This window comes from Hibiscus syriacus, unplaced genomic scaffold (assembly GCF_006381635.1).
Source record: "Hibiscus syriacus cultivar Baekdansim isolate YM2019G1 unplaced genomic scaffold, ASM638163v2 tig00001262_pilon, whole genome shotgun sequence".
Lineage (NCBI taxonomy): Eukaryota > Viridiplantae > Streptophyta > Magnoliopsida > Malvales > Malvaceae > Hibiscus > Hibiscus syriacus.
In genome coordinates, this window is record NW_024061856.1 from 86,380 (window position 1) to 103,893 (window position 17,514).

The 17,514-nt window shown below is 35.9% G+C and overlaps 2 protein-coding genes across 2 annotated transcripts; both read right to left on the bottom strand.

The window, feature by feature from the left end:
* Positions 1-7,183: 7,183 nt before the first annotated feature.
* Positions 7,184-10,458, bottom strand: LOC120124050. Its single transcript, XM_039142812.1, has 7 exons — positions 10,384-10,458; positions 9,943-10,293; positions 9,310-9,720; positions 8,734-9,261; positions 8,476-8,646; positions 8,125-8,300; positions 7,184-8,078 (listed from the first exon to the last, which is right to left on the bottom strand). Exons 1-7 carry the CDS (start codon positions 10,456-10,458, stop codon positions 7,184-7,186), a joined length of 2,607 nt encoding a protein of 868 aa, XP_038998743.1.
* A 1,442-nt stretch (positions 10,459-11,900) lies between these two features.
* Positions 11,901-15,660, bottom strand: LOC120124129 (protein root UVB sensitive 5-like). The gene is made up of 15 exons (XM_039142867.1): positions 15,375-15,660; positions 15,230-15,292; positions 14,985-15,139; positions 14,790-14,890; positions 14,333-14,391; positions 14,069-14,115; positions 13,908-13,986; positions 13,762-13,834; positions 13,508-13,597; positions 13,309-13,368; positions 13,112-13,216; positions 12,888-12,948; positions 12,677-12,795; positions 12,480-12,572; positions 11,901-12,401 (listed from the first exon to the last, which is right to left on the bottom strand). Exons 1-15 carry the CDS (start codon positions 15,512-15,514, stop codon positions 12,174-12,176), a joined length of 1,473 nt encoding a protein of 490 aa, XP_038998798.1. The 5' UTR covers positions 15,515-15,660; the 3' UTR covers positions 11,901-12,173.
* Between the last annotated feature and the right edge of the window lie 1,854 nt (positions 15,661-17,514).

Consider the following 17,514-nt stretch of genomic DNA (forward strand, 5'->3'; position numbering starts at 1 on the left):
ATATGAAGTATATGATATTATGTGAACAAGATATGATAAGTATGTTTATATGAATAAAGGTGATTGGGTGAGAAATGATCTACGGGTAAGTGAACTACGTGACTATGTGATCATATGAAAAGAAGCTATATGATACGTGATATGTGAAAGCGAATTACAAGTTTATGTGTATTTTTGAAATGAAATAAATGATAACGCCCATGTTATGTGTCATGAGAGCTAGGGGTATAGTTGGCATGCCAAGAGTCGAGGGTTTATTCGGTTCTTTAGGATATATGTATATCCTTTGGAACCTGTGTGAAGTCTTGAAAGACACATACTTGATCCATAGTATATGTATATGATTCTTAAGGAATTCTACGTGGTCCTTATGGACATCATTCTACGGGCACTACGGTGCAATTCTACGGGCACTTCGGTGCAATTCTATGGGCACTTCGGTGCATTTATACGAGCTGTGGTGACAACATAGTGCACAACCTCTATAGACTCACATATCGATAGTTCTCACATATGTACATGGGCTAATCCAGAGATATGAACAAATATAAGTTAGTGGTATGATAAATGCTATAGAAATGATATGATGTTGTGTGTGTATAGTGTTTGATTGAAATAGTATGTGATTATATGATAAACTGTTAATGATGAAATATGTGTATGCATGTATTTACTGCAATTAAGCTGATATGATTTTATACGATATGAAAAATGCATGAACTTGCTGTAACATGATAGAACAAAACATGTATGTATCAATATAGCTTTTAAAGTGAATTATAAGTTGTTATGCCTCACTAAGTCTTCGACTTAGCGTGTGATTGTTTCACACGTAGGTTTCGAGAAGAGTAAGGAGTGATGCGGAGCAAGACAGGTCAGTTTTCCTTACCAAAAGATCAGATCAGAAATATTTGATAAAGTATGTTTTTGGTTATGTATAAAGTGTTGGCATGTAATAAGTCATTAAGTACGAGCACTCTGATAAAGTCTGTATTTTGTTTTAAATAAAGTTTTAAATTTCTCGGGATTTTTCTTAAGAGTCAAGGTTTGAAAAGTCAATGTGACACTTCGGACTCGTATCCGGGTCGGATACGGGTTGGGGTGTTACATTTAATGGTATCAGAGCTATGGTTTAGCCGATTCTCGGCATAAACCGAAGTCCAAAAGGTCATAAAAGGTGTACATGCCAACATAGATTGAAAAAAAAAATTCTGATCTGATAGTGTAAGGAATACGTTGTCTTGCTAATAAAATAAGAATAGTTTAATACAGTAGAAATCCGATCGTGATAATTTCGAAGTAAGTGAAAGGTGATATTCCTGATGGTGATAGCTATTCACTTGCCCTGGCCAGGCAGGATGAAGAGCGGACACCTCAGGGAATGCCTAGTAAGATCAAAAGTTGATTTCAGAAAGCTAAAATCATATCTGAATGATGATAGAAAATTTTCATCGGTTGGAATCGGAAAAATGATTTAGAGTAGTTTTGCTATTATGTGAATAAGATAGAATATGGTGAACGGGTGTTACATTTAACACCATAAGAATGTTAAAAAGATCTAATGACGTGATGATTACGTATAGAAGAACTCAAGGATAAGTGCATCAGTGACAAGCGTATAGGATGTATATGTCAGAGCTTATGAGTTTGGAAGGAAGTGATAATATTGCGCATAAACAAGAGTATGTTTATGATAAGGGTTTGCGGTTAAGATGGAAAGAGTTAGCCTTGGCTAACTAGAGTATGTGATAAAAATGTACTGGAATTATAAGATTATAAGATATTGTCTGGATATGATAACCAGATCTGCAATGGATCTGGATACAGTTGCATAATTGGATCATAATAATGAGGTATAGTAAAGGAAAAGGAAGTAAGAATTTGTATATTTAAGTAAAGCTGAGGATTGATAAGAAGAGTTTGAGAATGTGTATATCGATGATCAAATTATAGGACACAGGAAGTCAGAATGTTGAGTTTGAATAAAAGAAATTTCGGGATATAAGAGAATAGAGGTGAAATTGATAAGTTGAGTAAGTGAATTTTTAAGATAATTTCGATTTGACAGGATGTATGTGTTGGGTGGATTAGGGTTTGTACCCTAGATTGAACATATATTATTGACTAGCTGTCAGAGTAAAAGTGATAGAATAATAAGATTGAAGGAAAAAGGTAAAGTTGAGTTAATTGATTATGATGCGAATTTGAATATGATTGTATATTCTGAGCAGATAGCTATGATGTAAAAACTGAGATAAGTATTTGCATGGAATCTTCAGGAAGAAAAATACAAGTATAAGGATGATAAAGAATGAAGCTATGTATAAGAAAAGGGTTATTAAAGTAATGAGGATGCAATGAAGATTGGTACATAAAGACGAGTATAAGTGATAAGACAAGAGTATGTGAATATGAAAGGAAATATATGATTTATGTATAAGGAATAAGGAGTAAAGTAATGGAAGAGATTGATTTAAAGGATCAGATACGATGACTATGGAAGTACAGAGGACAATTTTTGATATAGACACATTGAAAAAGATTTAAAGTTGTGTTTTGGTCAAATGATGACGAAATACAAGTTTGGTATGGTTATAAGGTAATTAAAGATTGATAAAGAATTTGATTGATTAAGGATTTTGAGTGATAAGAACTGATGCTATTGCTTATATGATAAGTAGCATGATAAGGATGTATAAAGGAAAAAGGTAGTTGAAGAACTAAGAGAAAGAAAGATTAAGTAAAGGAAGCAACATAAGAACATTAGAAGATATGTTCTTACTAAGTTGTTCAGTGAAAAATTCGAGGACGAATTTTTTTTTTAGGGAGGGGAGATTTGTAACATCCGCAATACCGGGTTAGTGACCAAATTGTAAAGTTTCAGAATTTGGTGATTAAAGTAGAATAATTATATAGTTTAAAAGTATGGTTAGTAAATATGAGATGGAGGTAGGGACCAAATGGTCATTTGTAAGGAAATTTTAATTAAAAAAATTTTAAGGGGATATATGAGAATCACGTGTGATTTTAGGTTCCAGAACCTCCCATTTCTTCTTCATTCTTCCTTACTTTCTTCTCTTCCTCCTCCAAACGTGGGCTTGCAATTATAGGTAAGAAACTGAACTTGGTAGTTTCTTTGATTGTTAAGATTGGAAATGAAAGCTTGAATGTTATATAAGCTAAAGGAAAGCTTATATGACATTAAAGCAACAAGATAAGTGATTTAGAGAATGATTTGGAAAATGAGTTTTTAGATGAAATTTTGATATGGATGAGTTTTTGATGTTTAAATCAGATTTTTGACTTGTCAAGAAGCTAATTAAGAGGTAGGAAGTGTTAGAATTGGAATTAGAACACATTGGAAATTTGGTATGATTTTTGAATCTTATATGGAAGATAGAATTTTGAGTTTAAAGAAGGGATTATGGAGTAGAAATGAGTTTAAGTATGTGTATGAAAGTTAGGAATATTAAAGGGAGTGAAGTATGATGTGTTGAGCTGAAAATAAAGGATTTTCGAGCTCAAAATATGATTTCTGGGCAAGGGGAATCGGTACCCATTCAAGGGGAACCGATACCCCTTCAAACGAACAAGAATTTCCAGTATGTCATGGGGGAACCGATACCCCCATAGGGGGAAACCGATTCCCCCTAAAGGAAAATTGGGTATATGGGTTTAATAAGTTCGTTTAAGTTGCTAGTATCCAATTAGAAGGTGTAGGTATCTAATGATTGTCACGAAATGTACATTTATGTAGATTCTACGCATAAAGAAATTCCGGAACGTTTGGCAAGTAAGATCGATCAAGGGAAAGATAAGAGATTGGAATTGGCTAGTGAGGCCAGGTGAGTGCATATTAGTTAGTTGATGGTGCTAAATGGAAACAAGACTTGCGACAAGTCTATTTCCTATGTTAGAATGCATGAATATATGATTATACATATATGAATGACATGAATTGTATGTAGGCATGAATATATGTGTTGACATGCTTTTGAATGTAATGTTATGAGAAGTATGTGCTATATAAGGTATATATATATATATACATATGTGAAACTGAACTATGTAACTGCATGAGAAAGATATAAGCCATATGACATGATATAGGTGAACATGAGAAAGCAAAGTATGAGATATAAACTATGTGATCATAGTAAAATATAATTATATTTTTACATGATAAGTGAAATAAAATGGATAATATTGATCTATAGGAGGAAGTGAAAATAGTACACCAACTAGGGGATTTGAACATAAATGATAAGATGAACGTATAAGATAAGCTAGATGGGAAAGATTCATAGGTTTAAATAAAACTATAACACATGGGTTGAACGATGGAAATTTGTGAAGTTATAGGAGAAGATTATAAGAGCTATATGAAATTGAATTAAGTAACAGATTAGATTATATATAGAAATAATAGAAGTGAAATATGTTTATAAGTCTGCCCTAGATGAATACGAAATATAAGAGTGCTATATGATTTATATTAGGATAATCTTGAGGATATATATATATATAGATAGATATGAAATGAAATGAAATGAGTTATATGAATACCCAATTATGTGATGAAATGGTGAATTCCTGAACATGTGAATATATATGTTTAAGAGAAGGCATAAGATTAAGATATAAGCAATGTGACTATAAGTATATGTGCTTTAAGTGATATGACTTATAAGTATTTCTATTATAATGTTATATGATATGTTATGTATGTTAAAGGAATTATGTGATGGTATAAGAATTGATAGGAAATAGATATGTGAAAACAAGTATATGTTACGAGACAAAACTTATGACTATAAGCTACATGAAAGTGTTCTAGGTGTTCGATATATTATATGAAGTATATGATATTATGTGAACAAGATATGATAAGTATGTTTATATGAATAAAGGTGATTGGGTGAGAAATGATCTACGGGTAAGTGAACTACGTGACTATGTGATCATATGAAAAGAAGCTATATGATACGTGATATGTGAAAGCGAATTACAAGTTTATGTGTATTTTTGAAATGAAATAAATGATAACGCCCATGTTATGTGTCATGAGAGCTAGGGGTATAGTTGGCATGCCAAGAGTCGAGGGTTTATTCGGTTCTTTAGGACATATGTATATCCTTTGGAACCTGTGTGAAGTCTTGAAAGACACATACTTGATCCATAGTATATGTATATGATTCTTAAGGAATTCTACGTGGTCCTTATGGACATCATTCTACGGGCACTACGGTGCAATTCTACGGGCACTTCGGTGCAATTCTACGGGCACTTTGGTGCATTTATACGAGCTGTGGTGACAGCATAGTGCACAACCTCTATAGACTCACATATCGATAGTTCTCACATATGTACATGGGCTAATCCAGAGATATGAACAAATATAAGTTAGTGGTATGATAAATGCTATAGAAATGATATGATGTGTGTGTATAGTGTTTGATTGAAATAGTATGTGATTATATGATAAACTGTTAATGATGAAATATGTGTATGCATGTATTTACTGCAATTAAGCTGATATGATTTTATACGATATGAAAAATGCATGAACTTGCTGTAACATGATAGAACAAAACATGTATGTATCAATATAGCTTTTAAAATGCATTATAAGTTGTTATGCCTCACTAAGTCTTCGACTTAGCGTGTGATTGTTTCACACGTAGGTTTCGAGAAGAGTAAGGAGTGATGCGGAGCAAGACAGGTCAGTTTTCCTTACCAAAAGATCAGATCAGAAATATTTGATAAAGTATGTTTTTGGTTATGTATAAAGTGTTGGCATGTAATAAGTCATTAAGTACGAGCACTCTGATAAAGTCTATATTTTGTTTTAAATAAAGTTTTAAATTTCCCGGGATTTTTCTTAAGAGTCAAGGTTTGAAAAGTCAATGTGACACTTCGGACTCGTATCCGGGTCGGATACGGGTTGGGGGTGTTACACAACAGTTGAGTAACATTCTGCTTCTGTCGTTTCACCACGCGTCGGTTTAACACGGTTGCTGGGTAAATTTTCAATTGACCATCTGAAGATGTTTCAAGAGGATTCAGCGAGATAAGTCCCTGTTTTCCGATTCTCTTCTTCAATAAGCTAACATGAAACACTGGATGTAATTTAGAATCATTTGGCAATTCCAGTTGATACGCAACCTGACCAATTTTTTTCTGTATTTTGTAGGGACCGTAATATCGAGCAGCAAGCTTTAGGTTTTTCCTTAAGGTGAGTGATGTCTGTCTGTAAGGCTGACGTTTCAGGTAAACTTCCTCTCCAACCTGAAAATCCTTTTATGTACGATGCCTATCTACAAGATGCTTCATTCTGTTACTGGCTTTAAGTAGTTGTTCACGTAGTAAAGCATTAAATTGCTCTCTATCTTGCATCATAGTTTGTATTGCATCCACTCTAGAATCCCCTGACCAACTCAGAAGAGGTGCCTTATAACCATATAAGGCTTCAAATGGGGTCATTTGGATAGCAGAGTGGTAATTAGTGTTATACCACCATTCTGCTTGGGCTAACCACTTTGACCAAGATGTAGGTTTTAAAAAACACATACATCTGAGATATTGTTCTAAATACTGGTTGAGTCTCTCAGTTTACCCATCCGTCTCTGGATGATAAGCAGTACTGAAAAGTGTAGTTGTCCCCAATTGTTTAAGTAGCTCTTTCCAGAATAGACTTGTCCCGGTCAGAAATAGCTACCTTAGGAGGACCATGAAGCTTATAAACCTGATCCAAATATAGCTTAGCAACTTGTACCACTGTGTAGGGATGTGACAGTGGCATAAAATGAGCATACTTAGTAAATTTGTCAACCACTACCAAAATACAATTGTATTTTGTTGAAGGTGGCAACCCTTCAATAAAGTCCATTGTTATAACTTCCCATGCATTATTTGGAACTGGAATAGGTTGTAGTAAACCTGGCTTGGAAATGTGTTCAATTTTAGTTCTCTGACAAACCTCACATTGTTGTAGATATTCTTGAATCATAAGCTTCATCTTTGGCCAATAAAAATAAGCTTTAACCCTCTGATAAGTAGCTTGAATACCTGAATGACCCCCTTGTGGTGAATCATGTGAAGCCACCATAATTTTCTGCCTGAGATCTCCTTTGCTGCCCATATAAATTCTGTCTTTGAAGTATAAAACTCCTTTAATTCTCTTTCAATTCTCAATCTTGTCAGGCTGAATAAGTAAAATAGGAATCTTCTCTTGAGCTAGTAGATCCCCTTCATAACTCTGCTCAATATCCTGTCTCCAAGTAGGAATTACAACAGTAACCCCCATTTGCAAAAATTCACCAGAATCAAGTCGCTGTCTAGAAAGTGCATCTGCCACCTTATTTGTTTTGCCTTTCCTGTACTGAATTGTATAATCCAATCCAAGTAACTTAGTCAGACCTTTCTTTTGGATTGTAGTAGTCAGCTTTTGTTCTAATAAGTGTTTTAGGGGTTCATGATATGTTTTAATCACAAATGAGCCACTTTCCAAATAATGCCTCCAATGGGATACTGCCATTAGGATGGCCAAGTATTCCTTTTCATAGATAGAAAGGTCTGCATGCTTTGGCCCCAAAGCCTTACTTAAATAAGCTATAGGCCTTCCTGCTTGAGATAAAACAGCCCCAATACCCCTGGAACTAGCATCAGTTTCCAAAAAAAATTTTTGCTCAAAATTTGGTAAAGCCAAAACTGGAGCTTCACACATAACCCTTTTTAAATTCTCAAAAGATAATTTAGCCTCTGGAGACCAATGAAATCCTTCCTTCTTCAACATATTAGTCAAGGGTTTACTCAATTCTCCATACCCTTTGATAAATTTTCTATAATACCCTGTCAAACCCAAAAATCCTCTCAAAGCTTTTAGATTTTTAGGTAAAGGCCACTGTTGCATAGCCTTTATTTTTTCAGGGTCAGTTGCTACTCCCTTAGCTGAAATTAAATGTCCCAAATACTCTACTTGTTGTTGGCCAAAAAAGCATTTACTCTTTTTGGCATACAAACTATTCTTCAGTAGAATTTCCAACACCACTCTTAAATGATTTTTATGCTCTATCATACTGGAACTGTAAATCAGAATATCATCAAAAAAACACAAGAACAAACCTCCTCAAATATGCTCCAAACAAGTCATTTATCAAATCTTGAAAAGTAGATGGGGCATTAGTCAGGCCAAAAGGCATAACTTTAAATTCATAGTGCCCTTGATGAGTTCTAAAAGCAGTTTTATGAACATCCTCCTCTTTAATCCGAATTTGCCAATAACCAGATCTCAAATCAATCTTTGAAAAGAATTTAGCCCCATGTAATTCATCTAATAAGTCTTCTACTATAGGAATAGAAAATTTATTCTTAACTGTATAAGAGTTAAGCTGCCTATAGTCCACACAAAACCTCCAAGTTCCATCCTTTTTTTCTAATAAGTAAACAAGGAGAAGCAAAAGGACTCTTACTCACTTGTATGATAGATGAGGCTAACATTTGTGCAATCTGTTTTTCAACTTCAGTCTTGTGATGATGAGCAAATCTATAGGGTCTTAAATTGATTGGCTGTGTCCCATGTTTCAGAACAATGGCATGATCATGTCTTCTGCTAGGAGGCATCCCTTTAGGTTCCTCAAACACTTCCTGGAACTCTTATAATAAATCTTGTAAAGGTAGAGGAATTTTACTTTCCTCCACTTCAGCATTCAACAAATAGATTTCTCCATTTACTTCAGTATCCTTCTCCACTAACTTCTGTAATTTTTCACCTGAGATGGTTTTGATGGTTGGTAATTTCTGAGTTCCTCTAATCATAACAGTCTTTCCATCCCTTTCAAAACTAATTGTCTTGGCTTTGAAATCCATCATTATAGGACTAAACTCTTCTATCCAGTCCACTCCCAGTACCATATCACTGCCCCCTAAAGACAAAACTCTAAAATCATGCTGAAATTCATAGCCTTGCATCTTCCAACTTACTTGATTACTTTTGGCATTACTGAATAGCTTCTCCTCATTAGCTACTGTAATAACTAATGGTTGAGTCTGAACAAGTTCCACTCCTTCTTTGGCCCACCTAGGAGTCACAAAACTATGTGTGCTTCCACTATCAATTAGCACATTAAGTGGGTTTTCTATGATAAAACCCTGAATTCTCAAGGTAGTGTGCCCCACATTACCTGTAATAGCATTGATAGAAATTTCCAGTGCTTCTTTAGCTACATCATTCCCTTCTCCATTTTCTCCTTCTGTCAATTCCTAATCAGCAGAATCTTCTTCCTCTTCCATATTGTTCAACTGTCTAACTTTGCACTGATGTCCAGGAGCAAATTTTTCCCCACATTTAAAACACAGATTATTTTCTCTTCTATATTCCAGTAAACTCTGCCTTGTATTTGAATTTGGAAGAGTTGTCTTAGGCTGCAAACTTTTAGTCCCACTGTTCTGTTGACCACCTGAAGAAGTATAAGGAAAAAGTTTTTGAGAATATTTATACTTCTTTCCTTCCATCTCATTAGCCAACTCATAAAGTTTGGCCTGCCTGTAAGCCTCAGACAGATTTCTGGGCTCCAACACCTTCACCTTATGTTTCAATTCCTCCTTCAGACCACTAATGAAACTGGAGACAAAATAATCTTCCCCTAAATGCATATGCTGTTGTAGCAAATAGGGTCTTAACTCTTCAAACTTTTCTTGATATTCTTCTACACTACCCTTCTGCATTAACTTATTAAATTCTTCAATGATATCTGAATAGTTTTTGTCACAAAATCTATAACACAAATCAGCCTCAAATTCATGCCAAGTCACTCTATGCTTCTGCATAATATAGCCATCAAACCATGTCTCAGCCTTCCCCATCAAATACATTACAGCCACATCCAATTTTTATTCCTCAGGGACTCCCAAAAGATTAAAGTATTTTTGGCATTTTCTCACCCATCCTTTGGGATTACTACCATCAAACATCTGTAGTTCTAATTTAGGTCGAGGTAACATAAGCCCTGAACTCCCAAATAAACCTTTACTGTCTACTTTAACCTCACTAGAACTGCCCATAATATTTTCTTCTTGCAATTTCTGATTAAAAGGTAGAAGACCAGTAGACCCCGCAGGTTTATCAGCTAATATCCCCGGTTCATTAGGTCTAAAAGTATACTTCCCATGCTCACTAAGAACCATAACTAAACATGGTGGTTTACCTTCACCTCTGTTTTGCTTTTCAGCTGCTGGTGGATGACTTCTTGCTGACTGAGGTGAGTCTTTTTCCTCAGCTGCTTGATTGACCAGCTGTAGGATTCTCTACAAATATCCCCTGTTCTCAGTCATTCCTTCCTCCAAGGTCTGTATCCTTCCCTCCAGCTCTGCTTTCTGCCCTACCCACCAAGATGGTAAGGTCTCTTCCTTCACTTCTGCTGCTTGTTCTGGTACCTCAATGGTTCCAGTCTTTTGCATCTTTCTTGTCTTTCCCAGCGTGAAAAATGGTTTGGATCACAGAACTCAGCTCTGATTACCAATTTGTTATGATTTAGGATAGAATGATAGAAGAATTTGTTAGGGATTTAAGAAAATAGAGAGAATAGGTTACAGAAGTGTGCATTTTCATTTCATAAGATAAATCCTCAAAGATTCTGGGTACAATTATATATATACAGTACCTCCAGCTGGCAATTCAGCAATCTAACAAAATAACCGTCTAAAATGATGACTCACCCTTCCATCCCTCTCACCTCTGACTTAGATCCAGACCTGCCCAACCCTTTAACTCATAAGCCTACTGCTATATTAATTGGGTCTAAGTAATAAAGCCCAGTTACCCTATTAACCCATACCCAATCCCGTGTGACCCATCTCCTGTCCTTATTTCTGCCTTTCCCTCTTCAGATAAAACTTCAATCCCTAATCCCCTTCGATCCCTAATTCTTTTCTCTCCTCTCCCCCTTTCTGCTGTTGATTCCCCAACTTCCTTCTTCGATTTTTCCCCAAATTAAGACCTTCAAACCCTAACTCCCCTTCCATCGTGACAGACTATCATTTTAAATTAGTCCTCAAACCATTAGGCCAACTTATATTATTATATGTTTTAAAAAAAATAGGTTAAACTATGGTTGAAACTAATTGCATATTTGGATTGGGGATGATATTAGAAGATTCAAAGTTTGGGGACCAATTTAAAATGAGGGTCATAGTTTGAGGATGAAATTGGAATATTTAAAAGTTTAAGGACCAATTTAAAATAAGATTCATAATTTGGGGACATATGCAATTAACTCTTTTTATTAAACCCTGTATTAAGCGAAAAAGTGAAAAGAAATGACATTGAATAAATAAAGAAAATATATTAATATAGCATACTCTTAAATGATTTGGTGATGAAATTGACATGAAGATAATATAAAATATTTTAATGGGTTCAAATAAAAAATGAAAAAGAAAGTTAAATACAAGGACCAATTTGTCAAGAAAGTAGAATTGTTGCACAAAAATCATTCAGTTCGTGGCTAAATAAACATATAAACAAATGGAGAAAGCGTCTGTAATGGTGGGGAATTTGGCCACGCTTCACCAAACTAAATAATTCTAGAGTATATTTGGTGCCATTTTCATAATTACTTGTTCTGATTAGGACACCCCAACCTCCACCAAACACACTAAATCAAACTCAAAGTGTCACAAGCAAAGCAACCATTTCCTTGCAAAACGGGACACAAAAAATGAAAGTCGAATTAAGGGTCGAAATTAAATTATATTTTTTTATGAGGATCAAAAGTGTAATTTTACCCTTATAATATAACTTATAAGGAACTACTGTAAATGGTCATACTCATGATTCATATATGGATAATGGACTCGACTCGAATAGTTCTTATGTTCGATTTACGTACATCATGAGTGGATCCTATATGAATCATGGTAATTCATGTATGGAGGACTATGGGATAAAAATATAGTGGATGGGACCATATAGCATTACAGATTTGATGCTTTGAAATGATCCTTCAGGGCAGCTGCCTCTCAGCTGCAACCGGTTTAGCTACCATCATCGTCTGATAACTCGACTTGCAAAGCGTTTCTGTTTTGATCAATTGTACCTTTTTTCCCTCCGGCATAACAAGGCAGCTCTGGTTCGGGTGTGAAAAGATGGCGTTTTGATCATCGTAATTCGAGCATTAAACGAGACATTCATCAATGGAGATTTCCTTGGGGACCCTCAAATTAATTTGATGAATGTCCCATCCAGATTTATCCAGTTGTTTAATGAACTCGTCGAACCTTTCATCCATCCGGGGTAAACTTTTTGCAAGCTGATCAAAGAGATCTTCTGAGACATTCAAGTTCTCGTGTAGCCAATAAGTCTGCCAGACACTACGCAAGACGGAGACACTCGTAGCACCGGCCTGCAGAAAAGTTTAAGCGCAATTATGCTTAAGAATTGATCTCATAATAGCGTGTTGAGTTCGTTTTAGCACACATACCTTGAATGAAACGAAAACCTCGAAATCTTTTCGCTGTTGGTTCACCATGAGAACATATTTCTCCCTTGCATATATTCTAAGGAGGGTTTTCAGCTGTTCTAGAAAAGAAAAAAGCAGCTTGAATTATGTTTGTTGTAATAACATAACCGATCGTACTAGTACTTATAACAAACGACCACCAAATAATCAGCCAATACCGTCGAAACGGATCTCCCACCACCTAACATTTCCTCCACCGGCACACCGAAAATGATCCGAGGCTTTATGAATCGCTGCCATGATAAAATATTTTCATCCCTATTGCAGTCATTGCATCCTATGGGGGGACAAATACAAAAATTTGGATCGTTTCTGTCGGAACAATATATTCCTTATATAAGCAATGGTTCGAAAGGTATATAATCGTACCCGGCACTCTAGAGTGCAAAACATGCGACTGTACAAGAATACGAGCTCGCTTAAGATTTATCTGTCACAAAACAAAAGAAGATTAGTCTTACCAACACAAACACTTGCCACTTTCCTAAAGGTTTTATTTGAGCATACTGATTCCAGGAGGACATAAAAACTACGATATAAAACATCGAATTAAGGTATTTGGCCGGATACTGCCGGTAAGAAAAAGAGCGTACCATGTTAAATCGTAGAGCTGAAAGTGACAAATAACGTAACCAGAGGTGAAAAAGTCGCATGCATGCCCATGTTGATACTAACACCGGATATGAGCCAGGAGTATCCTGCATTTATAGCATGTCGAAGCTAGAAGCTGATGGTAGCTCATAAATTCGACCTCCACCCAGAAAGTATTCCGAGAAACTAAACAATATACCAGGATCAGTATGCCAAGAGAAAGACCGAGCAGCTGAGCAGTTACTTCCCAAACCTCCTCCTAAAAATCAAGATCAATTAGTTTACTGCAAACATAATTTTAATTTGTATAATCGATGTTCGGTGTAGCTAGTACAGGCAAAATGCTTTTGATAACCATAGAGATGCATGCATGATACCAGTCTATACGTTTTCACTACCTTAGCAGCCACCTCTCCGAGATTTCCTGAGATTGCAAAATGGTTTTGGATCACTCTGAATGAAGGATCTTTAAGTCCTCTTGCTACTGCCTGGTCGGATTTCAATAAAACAACAATTCGTAAACTTTTCACTCGTGTTAAAACTGAAGCATGGAACTGACTCTAGTAGTGTAGAAGCTTGCATCAAATACACTCTTATCGAGCATTAATTGTTATAGATAGAGAATACCGAACTAGTATGTCCGGATCAATACCTTAGCAAGATTGCCAAGAGATGCCAACGGCAGGAAATAGGCAGGATAAACTTGTGTTGTTAGATCAAATATGCTGCAAGATAAATTAAGATATTCAGTGATCTCTAACAACTCTAATATAATTCAACTCTACAGCGAAAACAAACCTTCCAGCACTGCCGATGAAGTCTGCGTACATGCGCCACTGTTTAGGGTCATCATCAAAGAGATTCCCGAATCGGCCACCTGGAAAAGGAGCAATAGTAATTAACAAATTTCATCACATAACTTCTTTTTTGAACTTTAGCTCTTTAGAAATTTGCCAGACCAATGAATAAGCGCCCAACAGCCCCAATGCCATCTTTCGACACCCATCTGCGCAAACAGTCACGCAAATCGCTCAATGACATATAAGATTATGTTGATAGAAAAAACATGATCCTTTTGCTATCTCTAAACTATCTACACGGTCAAATCTTTGCACAGAAGAGTTGGAAAAAACATTATTCTTTTCCATTCTCGAATTACACGCATGCACGTAAAGATTTCACATAGGCAATGATAACCTAAACTTAAAATCGCTGAAAGTTACCTGATGGCAGCAGCAGCAGCAGCAGCTGAAGTTCCTGAGAAAGAACCAACACCGACAGCCTGCAATACGGTGAAAGATAGCAAAATATGGTTAATCAAACTAATATTGATAATAAAAGGTGAAATAAGTATTTTCTACATAAGCTTAATGAAAGTGTAGCAACAACGAACAAAAGATTCATCAAGACAAAAGTTAATCTAAAAACGATATCGGAGCCTATCTGCAATTTGGAAACTCGAAAAACCACTCATGGCTATCCAAAATTCATAGTAACAGATACTAAATGAATTGAAATTATAATTAGCCACGCCAAGGAAAACCGTAATCCTAACACCCCTTTCCCATAGAAAGCAATAATTTTTACAGTCTTCGTCTTCTTTAGAGCCGAAAATAGGGAGTGAAAAATCCCACATCACATACCCAAGTAAGGATAATGGCCGGAGTTAGATTCACATGCCTTTAGAAGACTTGAAGTAACTATAGTATGACATATCCATCCAGTAACATTTGTGGGAAACTGTAACAACATGTACTGCAAGTAATCATCCGACACAGATCCTGCATTGATCAAAACAAAGAACAATTATGTTATAGGTAAACAAATAAAGAACAAAGAACAACAAATTGAAGGAAATGTTGAATATTAGTTTACCTGGGAAACCTGCAGGCAAGATGAATTCTTTGAGGATGGGTGGTAGCCAAGATAACTTTGGGTCAGATAAATGTGAGCCTTTGGAATCTTTGCTTGTTGGATCATTTTTTTCAAGAAAAGCTCGAATCTGCAAATCATCATCTTCTAGCACGTATCTGATCAACACAGCAATCATTCAGATTCCACCTTTTATTTAATAGTGGCATACTCAAATCCTTTCAACTAAATAAGGGGAATAAATCAACCTTTTAATAGTACCACTTCCATATCTTTCTACTAAAATCACTTGGTCTTGACTTCTACTATTTCTGCAGAAAGAGATTAAAAAAATGTTGAATTCAGGAAGCAGAGGCAAAATAAAAACAAGGGTTTGAATGAAGGAGCAAGTACCTATCGTTTTCAGTATGTTGCTCGGATTCATTAGAAGAGTGCAGAATTTGAAGATTGACTAGTCTCCTATCGATGCTGTTTCTTCGAGAAGGGAAAATTCGTGAAGGGAATGGGAGTTGCAGAGTATAAGAGACAGACATTTTTTGATGGAGTGAGCTTTTCTTGAAAAGATTCAATCTTTTTGTCTGAATAAGGTGAAGAGTGAAGAGGGAGAAGGCAGGCCCAGGCGTCGCCTATTTCAGTATTATCTTTATCCTGCTTTCTTCGCTCCTTAACCAACCAAATCCATGAATTTGATTTAACACCGTTGCTGACCCGATTAGGTAATTTTTGGGTAATTGGGCTTTCCAAACCCAGCCCATGGTTGTAAACAGAAGATATAAAGCGACTTCCTTTATATATATATATAATCATCTGTGCTTAACTCATTGATCTACTCATCCGTATTGAATATTGAAGACACGTGTTAACACAAACGTAAAGTAAACTGAACGGACAGCAGTAGTGACAATGTTACATATAAGTGAATCATATGTATCAAGAGAAGATGAAGAGAAAAACAAACAGACAATGTAACACTGAGTATAATGATAAGTGATAGTTGGTTAGATGAACCAGTGGAAAAAGATTAAAATTTTGCAACGATATTCTTCTTAGTAAAATCTATTTAGAGATGATAGACCTTGTTCTCTTATAGATTATTTTGTAATGATATTCTTCTTAATTATTCAAAATAAATATTATCAGTAAAAATATTACCTACAATATAAAATTTTATTATTTATTTAAAAAATAAAATATTGATAATTAAAATTATATATCTACATTTTACGTCTTGCATGAAAATCCTCAATAGAAAAGTTCTAAAGAGTGGTGTGGCAAATTAGAGTTAATAAGCTCTCAAGCAAGAGTAACGTAAATAACAAGTAAATAAGCTCTCAAGCAAGAGTAACGTAATTACAAACAGAAAAAGAACACTGTGCTGCGTACGAACTGCAGCCTGCCTTCATAAAGTTTTTCAATGGCATTCCGATCAAAACCTTCATCTTAACCTTGAACGCTCAGCTTTCCTACAGGCTCAGATCACATTAAAACATCAAGAAACGCAGATGATGACATCCCTGTTGAATTTCATCATAATATTCGGCAAACCCTATATTCATCAGTAATTTATACTCAGTTAACCTTCAATATTTGAAACCCATTTGAAAAATCTCCATGAAAAATGTACTTACTTTCTCAAGTCTGAAGATGGTATCGAAGGCTCCTTTAGTTGCAGAGTATTGAGATACATGAAGAAGCTGAGTATGCTGTGCGTATGATAATGCAGTTCATGCATTGCGTGAGTGGCAGATGGAAGATTCTAGGTAGTAAATGCTGTTAGTATACGTGGCAAGTTTGTTAGTGAACGGTTTCAAAGCTGTTAAAGTTGTTATTAATATACTATAAGTAAGCAAGCTTAGATGAAGTGTAAAGCAATCAAGAAAAATATAATTCTTCTGATATTTCTTCTTGATGAATTCAAACATTGCCTACAGCAATGTCTAACATGGTATCATTCGCTGGTTGTTCCTGAGATTGCTTCTGTGTGCTTCGCTGCTCTTGCATCCATGGAGTTCTCGGCTGGAAAAACCTTCACAAATAAGAAGGTTAATATCATACTGGATGAATCAAACTTTCTCTCTGGAAACAACAAGTTTTGCTAACCGTTCGTAGCCATCGACTTGAACGGTTGCTGATGGGAACTGCATTGCCTCCCTCTGCAACGGTAGTGACCGAAACTGGAGATCTAGTGCCGAATGAGCTATATGAAGAGTATGTTGCTCAAGACAGTGCATTAGCCTCTTGGCTGTTGTCCACGATCAGCCCTCACTTGCTGTCCCAGTTTGTTGGAACGGAGACGGCGGCGGCGGTCTGGAGCACGGTCTTACAGTTCTTCGCGAACAGGTCTACCACGGCGGTTATCAGTCTCCATTACAAGCTTCAGTCGCTCCGGAAAGGAACTGGCAGCATGCGCACATATCTTACGCGTATCAAAGAAGTCTGTGACGTGTTAGACTTGTGCGATAGTGTTATTCCTCAGGCTGAGCATGTTGCCAGCATACTGAAGGGTCTTCCCCGAGAATATCAACCGTATATT